We start from the raw sequence: 8,374 nt of genomic DNA, 5'->3' as shown, positions 1-8,374 counted from the left end.
CCTGCTGAATTCTGCAAAAAACACAAAATGCCTCCACCTCAAGCCTTTACTTGCAATACAGTTGATGTGCCGAATAAGGATATCTTTGTTAAACTGACAACTATGGCCATGTATCCGTAAGTACTTGAACCATTATGTTTTTCATATTGCATGGGTCACGCATAGTACCACTGCATGTCATTGTTAGCCACGAGGATGGAACTGCCTCACTGAGGTTTAGCAACAGAGACACATAAGTGACATCGGTAGAATCTTCAAATTATTTCAAATTGAGAAAATTGGTATGTATCCAACATATAAATCAGTGTCATGTATTGTTGGTAAGGTATTTTTTAAAGAATACACTACTTCATCCAGCTCCTGTTGCAAATGCCGATAAATATGTAGGGTTCTGTTCTGTCCTTACTGTGGATGCATAACTCAATATGTCAGTATCTTGGTATTTTTGAGATACTTGTGAATAAGTTGTACTGTGATCCTTGTTAATAGCTCAATTTGACAGTTGATTCCAAGTAATCACACTCTTTAGTGAACAAGAGTTTCCCCAATGCACTGCTTGAAGCTTTTTTTATTTTCAGGGTGTTTATTATTATGCTTCAGTTCATTTAGCTGATAGATCTTATATTTTGAATAAAATTTCTGTATAAACACCTTCTGGGCTTCAGATAAAAGATACTTAAGCTTACATTTTTCTTCACTAAACATCTCTGTTGCTAAGCTCACTCTGCATCTCTTTTTTTGGTGGGTGGAGCTTTTAATATGGTGTTGAACTATATAAATATTACAGCAGATGGAGTCTAGTATGACAGCTGACATTTGCTTTGAATTAAGTAGAACTAATGTTACTTTCGCCCAAAACAGTAGAATTTTTTAAAAAAATATTTGAAACTGAATTAATTGAATTAGATTTGTAAAGCTTTTGTTTTATTTTTGTTCTCTTGTATTTATTTTGTAGCACTGGAATACTGGGAAACCACTAAAGTGTAGCACTGACCAAATGTCTTGTCATATCAATATTCCTGCTTCTCCCTTAGTTTTCAAGCATGTGTGTTTGTTAGGGTGGGAAAAGTAGAGGTAACTGTCACTTTGCAAAGTGTGCATTCAAAGCGGTAGAAAATGTGGCTTCCTTTCCTTTGAAAAAGGGGTGTTATCTATTGCCCCACTGCTCCCAAACCAAAAGGGCCAGCTGGGAAAAGTGAAATTCAGCAAACATTTTCATTCATGTTTGTGCTTTGCTATTAAGATCTGTGTGTGGTGGTAATGCCAAAATGTCCAAGACATAGAACATCTAACCTTAAAATTCTGCACAGCTGTAGTTGTACCCTTGCTTCCCCAGTGTATTTTTTTTCTCCTCTCCTTACTCATTCAAATGTACCTTTTATTCCTAAATCTCTCTCGGTTGTGGCACAGTCCTAATGCACCTGATTTTATGAGCAAGATTTCAACTCCTGTCCTTCTGTGTGTTTTCGCAGCCATGCCCGGTTACGCTGTATGTGCGCCTGCAACAGGTGTACATTTTGCATCTGTCAGAACTTCCTCAACTCAGACTTGCTGCAATCTGTAAAGAACAAACTCTTCACTGCAGTTCTTAACAGGTCCTTAACTTTATTTACTAGGTACCAGGTGTGCTTTTAAAATAAAGGTTTTTTGAAAAAGCAATTGGTAACCTTATATACTGCAGATTTTTTACTCCATATCCACTAAATAGGCACATATTTACTTTAATAATTGTCATAGACTTGTCAGCCTTTGTTAAACTTGAAGGTACTTTTGGTCTTTCGAGCTTAGTCCAGTGATTTCTTTGAAACATTTCCAATTTGGTAGTTGATTCAGGCACTTAGTGATTGCAAAAATATGGTGGAGTAATTAGGACTGTGTTTTTAGGGAATTGGTAATGGACATTAAGTAGTGTCTATAAATCTGTGTAATGTTTTTTGAGACATTATAGGTTTCTTTAGTATTGATTAGAAGTAGTGCCTCAGATATCAGGTACACAAATATTTTCATAAAGGCACAGCTTGACTTACAGCAGCATCGTATAACATATTACATGTTTGTAATTGCTAGTTTGATATTTGGGAATTCATAGAATTTCTCTGTGTGTGTGTTATGCTTGGTTTACACAAAGAGTGGGCATTTTGTGTAAAAAGAAAAAAAAAAAAGTGGAGCTTTTAACATCCAATTCCTCTCTGAATAGAATGCAACATGTAAGAATTGGTAAATGGTAAAACATTTGCGTTTGCAGATACTTTGGAAAGAAACAATTGGTAAAGAGAGAGAACTTGTTTTCAGCATTGAAAACAGTGCTATACCTTATCTTGTGTGTACTGCAGGCAGTTTTTGACACTCGTGATTTACTAACACCTCAGCACTTGTCATCTCACCCCAGCAAATGGGAGTTCAAACCGAACAATTTTTGTAGTGCAGCGGTTCCATCATTTATAGCCTTCTTGGAGGCAACTATGATAAATGTGTTTATTTGAAGGCCATGGTTAGAATATCCTGACATGTTCCTGGTTCATGTACGTTACTGCTTTTTGCTGCTCTCAGATGTAGCTGCTCCAAATAAGAGTGGCTGTTTCCTTTAAATGCTAGTTACACACATACAGGAGGCCTACTGATATACCCACCTACAGTATTGAGCATCTTTGTGAAATACCACTTTAATCCAAGATAAAAGTGTTAACCACAGAGTGAGCGTTCAGAGAAGGGTGAAAAACTCATGAGCTTAGAAAAAAAAACTGTGAATATGAGACTGTTCACACTGCATCTCTTCTACAGCAGTCATCCCTTGGACACAAATCCCTTGAAACAGCAATCTCTTTGCATATTGTCACTCTAAAACTTCATTCAGCAGTCATCACTAGAAAATCCCAACTCTTCATTATTGAGGCTGAAATCACCCTGTAACACATCCTCATTTTTATGGGATGGTGATGGGTTGCTACAGCAGCTGTCATAGCATGTTTCTCTCTTGTATGGGCCTACATCTTTTTTTGAGTCCTGCATTACACATTGCACTTTGTTCCTCTGAAATACTGTCAAGGACTCGTGGTATTGAAATCTTTTTATGAGAAGTCTAGGAATGCTGTCATTCCACACCTTGTCACTAGATAGTGTGGAATAAAGATAAGAATCTACTACTGACTAAAAAAGTTTATAATTCAAGGTAAGGAGAATTCCTCACAGGCTTTTCCACTGACCCGTCAGAACGGAAAAATTATTTGCTAGAATCTCTTTGTCTGTAGTCCTTCAGTTGGTCACTAGGGGTTTGTTGCAGGTTTCCTGCATGCTCGCTTGATCTCATCAACTCTCTTCCTAGTTAAGAGGGTTTCCTCAGAGAACATGTTGCTGCAGATTATTCGCCATTCAATACATGGACTACTGTATAACTGCGTATGTCACAGTTGTAGACTTAGGAGGGTAAAGATGGTTTTCTTGTTTACAAGTGTTGGCTCCTTAGATGCATTTTAATCTAATGATTTGTGATGAGATCAGAGAAAGCATTTGAATCAAGAAGGATTTTCTGAAGTAGTTAGTTTATGTAACTCTTCTTATTTTGCCTTTACAAATGCTTACCATTAGGTCAGGTAGTTGGGTAAAAGTTAGATAACAGATGGGTAAAGGAGGTTCCTCAAGAGTACTTATTCTCCCGATCCCTTCCTATTCTGAAGCTTTAGACAGTGGAAGTAGGAAAACTGAAATTTTTCAGATTGGACCCTTCCTGTATTATTTGCTGCTAAGTAATGCTTAAACACTGCTTCCAAGGCAAAACATAGTATCACATTTGAATATTTCCACCTTAGTAATTCAAGGAAGAACATTGGCTCTATGCAACTGAAAAACCTATTTGTGCCCACCTTCAGTCTCTCTTCTACGGACAAATTTCAGAGACTTTCCTCAGCATTTGTAGGCAATCAGAAAGGCACGTTGAACAAACATGGAAGTTCAGTTTGGAGGTGTTTATCGTGCAGGAACAGGATTGTTGGTTTGAACTACCCAGGATCACACTTTATTGGTTCTTTGAGGGAGAAAGCACTGCATTCAGAGCACTGCACCTGCATGTATGAGACTTGTTGCTATCCTGTAGTATTTTAAATTTTTAATTTGTTCTTTCCTTTAGGTGTTCGTTTGTATTTGTCTGGTTGGCACTTAATCTCTTTTTACTACATTGTTTTACCTCTTTTTGAAAGCAAGATTTCTGCTTATGTCATTCTAACCCTTTCTTTAATGATGAGCTTGGATTTTGGGCTGCCTTTTTTTTTTTTTTTTAACTCCAGAGCATCAATTTTAAGTGTGTTTTTCTACTTTCTTGGTTTTAAATCATTCACTTGTTGCCTTTTGCTTGTATAGTAGTGGCATTTTTTTGTCAGCTAAGTTAATTTCAAAGTAAAATAATTCTAATGCATGAGAATTATGCTGTTCAGTTAGGGAGACTACTTGGAGCATGTTTTTCTTCTAGAGTTTTTAAATATTGTGGAATAGAATTGAAGTTCTACTTGTATATAAAACATGGTTGTTTCAGGAATTATTTGTAAGATTAGGAATTTTTTTTCTATGAAAACCTTCCTTCTGTGAACTTAAAGACAATAGTTTAATTTTCCTGTAATAATGGGGAAGTTTTAAGAGTATAACCCAGGATTTCTTTTTCACTATGTGCAGTATACTCAGATTATTTTCAAAACTATAGTATATTGCCGTTAAACCTACTTGCAGAACTCTATCCCTATATTAGGTGTCCCTCAAACTAGGACAGTGTAACAATATTTTACTTACTTATATTCCTCCTTCTCTAAACTGTTTAATGCCCCATACTGAGTAGCAGTTTGCAAAGCTGTATCCCCTGAGTTCTTTCCAAATAGAATATATTGAATTGGCATTTTACATTCTTTTTAGGTTTTGTGGATAATAAGATGCACTTGGAGCTTTTCACATTTTAGATGACTAACGTATGGGGGGAAATTCTAACTGCTGAAGTTGGTTTGGATCTTAGGAAAATATGTGCCTGAAGGCAAGCTGCAGCAGCTTGCACACGTTACACGATGTTTTTTGAATTCAGTTGCTTATATTTTATTGTTAGAACCTATTGTCTGCCAGAGCAGGCTGCTGCTGATTGCTGGCTGCATTAACTTGCTTATAATTTTGGTGTCAGTAGCCATGTGACAAGCCTGTTGGCCTCACCAGTGTGCTTTTAAAATGCTTTTGTAGTTAATACAGGAATGTGTTTGGACTTTTATAGTTAAGGTTAAGCCTTCCCAGACTTGGAATCTCTCTGCTGCTGACATGGGGAAAAGTGTCAGTATTGGCCCATAGCTCAGCAATTTTGTGTGTGTAACCATGACAGGCATGCTCAGTTAACCTTGTAACAAGTGCATGTTGCATACTTCTTGTGAGTTGTTAAAGCCTCTTGAAAGAAAAACTGTACAGATTTTAAAGATCTTATTCAACAAGTGACAAGTTACTTGACTCACTATTAAGGTTGAATAAAAATCTGTCTTTTTTCCCAAACATGCATTAAAATCTGAAGTTTACGCCAAAGGCAGAACTTCTAGACTTTCTTACATATGTGAAACTAACTGTATGACTAAATACACACACCAGCCTATTTGGGAAGTTTTGAAAGCTAGTTATTACTACAAATAAGCAAGAGTTTCAAATACAGCTTCATTTATGGAGTCCTAATTACTACTGTGTCTGTATATGTGCACATCCATATATATGTGTACCCTTGGAGAGAATAATCATTGGAGAGAATAATTTTTCTAATTCAGAGTTACCCTGTTACTAGCAAGACAATAGTAATTTTTACCACTGGTGAAAATTAGTTTCATAAGCACAATTACATTGAAGGAAAATCTCAACATTATTTATGGAAGAGGTAGAATTTTTCAGTATGTAGTGAGAAAAGTTTTTCTGCATTATATCAACTTCCATGTCAACTTGTGCTAGAAGCACACATTGTTCCTTTTTTATTATTTCAGACAGGTTTTTTTTTTCCTTTAATGGTAGCTAAACATTATTAGGGATCAAAGTTGCAAAAATGGAATTTAGACAGCATAAAGAACATTTAAGGAAGAAAAACTGGATTTTTTTTTCAAAGGTATAAAGCAATTGGACATCCATAGTGTTCTGAATTTCAGTAAGTACTTTTGGACTTTGGATTTTTGGGCTGAGGTGTTCAGAGGGCCCTGATTGTTTCTTACTGGTAGACTTCCTTGAGGTTATAAGTCAAATCCCTGCCTTTATTTAGTTCCTTTATTTAAATGAAAGTGTCTGTTACTGATAGGCTTAGAAAAGGGATCACAGTCAATTTACTCTCCCTTTAGACATGAAAAGAGGATTTTATCATGACTGAGAATATGTTAATTGTTCTTAAACAGATGAAGTATGCTAAGCAAGTTTCTTGCATACCATTAAATATGGGCATGTGCGAAAGTCAAAACAAGGCAAGTTATAGATAGGAAACAGAAAATCTAGATGTGAGAGATAGTGCTTTATGAGGCAATGCAAAAGCATTCATTTGCAATTTAAACAGTGATTTGCACTTTTAAAAGGATGCTTCTTAAATTATACAAATAGTTGGGCATTTGAATTAACCAAATTAAATTGAGAGTTGTTAGTTATACAAATACCCAACCAACAGAGCTTGTCATAATCTATTAAAATCATATTATATGAAACTGATTTATTTTACATAGATAAGTTTTATAATTTACACATCTGAAGACAAGGTTTTATAGTCTTTCACTAAATAAACCACCACATGTAGTGATAAAATACACTCTTTAATTGAATTATTAACAGTAATGAGATCTTGTCAGTTTTAGGGCTGATGTGTTGGAGTCATTCCATTGTGTTTAGCACAGGTACTCTAGCTCGTGCGTATGGTGCAGGATTATTGCAGTGTCCTGTGGACACATGAACATTCAGGTTTTGGGCATGGAGTGGAAAAAAATTCAGTTTCTTAAGCAGTTTTCTTTGTCCTTAAAGCAATGGCATTTAGCCACATAAAAATCCTGTATTTTACTTAGCTCATCAAAGTACAAACTCCGTGTATTTCTGTTTTCCCCCAAGTGCTAAGTTTTTAACAACTGCACAAGAATGAGGGGCTAGGTGGCTAAGAATTATAAATTCTCTGGGCTTTGTCATTTGAACATATTTGAGACACTTGCTGTTGTTGAGCCGTGCTATGAACTGCAAACTGTGCATGTGTGTAAAAAGGTTAAGACCCTACATAGATGAGTTGGGGGCCATGCTGTTAGCAGACGAGGAGAGCAGTATTATGCAGCAGGTGCACGCCGTCAACTTTGTAGAAGATTCCATCTTCATGGAGTCATCTCTTGGTCCACGTTTACTTGAAGACAGGTAACAGCAGCCAAACTAAGGTGACCTTGCCATTGCCTTTTCCCTTTCTCCCCCTCAGCAAACCACTCGACATCTAGTTTGCAGAGAGTTTGTCAAAACTAGCTGTAGAACAACTAATGCTTGCAGGAATTAATGAATTTGATCTGTTCCATAACCCAGCAAGATATTTTTAATTAAGATTAGGATTTTTTAGAGACCAGCTCTGTTTTGCTGTTTGCGCCCAAAGAGCGTGTTCTTCAGCATGTGGTATTGCAGTACACTGATTATCTATATGGCTTATATTGCTCCTGCAAATGTCTTCTAAAGAATATCCTAAACTGGTTTTGTGTATTTTGATAGCAAGTAACAATGCCTGCTTTATTAAACAGCTTGTATGCCATAGCTCTGCAGTTCACACTATATGAACTCTGTTGTGCACCGTGTATGTTTAGGATCTCTGTATGCTCCTTGTACTTAATACTCCTGCAGCTTTCACTGAGTAACCCATGATGAATAATAAAATACGCTAAAATACGTAGGCTAGTGAAGTTCTGTTGTAAGTTCTATCTTAAACAAAAGCAAACAAACAAACAAAAAACCTTTACTATCATTTAGGAACTTCTTGTGCTTTGAATTATAGCATTTATAATAACTTGTTTTAAACGGTAGCTCCTGCTTTATGGTAAGCTGTCATACTTGAGACTACTTTTGAGGATGGCTAGCCATGTTTAACTGAGCATGCTCACAAATTTCTTGCAATATTTGGGAGATTTGGGTCATTGGCCGTCTCTACTGTCATGCAAGATGTGGCTTTTTATGTCATACAGTCACTTCACACTGTTGTTACATCTTTGTCTTTTTCTGTTGATGCCATTGTCACTGCTTGTTTCACTAGCACTTTCTCTTAGCTTTCAGCTTGGTATTGGATGACTGTTTCTGTTGCTGTTCTTGTGACTGTACTGGGAAGAAAGGGATTTACAAACAGTCCTTTTGATTCTAGCTTTTGGAAAAATATTACTTGCTACTTGTC

General features: G+C 36.4%; 1 protein-coding gene across 1 annotated transcript in view; it reads left to right on the top strand.

Annotated features, from left to right (window-relative positions):
• The window catches only part of RHOT1 (ras homolog family member T1), a 27,406-nt gene that overhangs the window by 17,378 nt on the left and 1,654 nt on the right, over positions 1–8,374 (top strand). Inside the window, 1 exon segment of the mRNA XM_009894792.1 lies at positions 1–116. Within this exon segment, the coding sequence (XP_009893094.1) occupies positions 1–116 (116 nt within the window).

The sequence above is a fragment of the Charadrius vociferus genome, unplaced genomic scaffold (genome assembly GCF_000708025.1).
Source record: "Charadrius vociferus isolate BGI_N301 unplaced genomic scaffold, ASM70802v2 scaffold321, whole genome shotgun sequence".
NCBI lineage: Eukaryota > Metazoa > Chordata > Aves > Charadriiformes > Charadriidae > Charadrius > Charadrius vociferus.
Note: the sequence above shows the minus strand (reverse complement) of the source record. Positions and strands in the feature narration are given on the sequence as shown.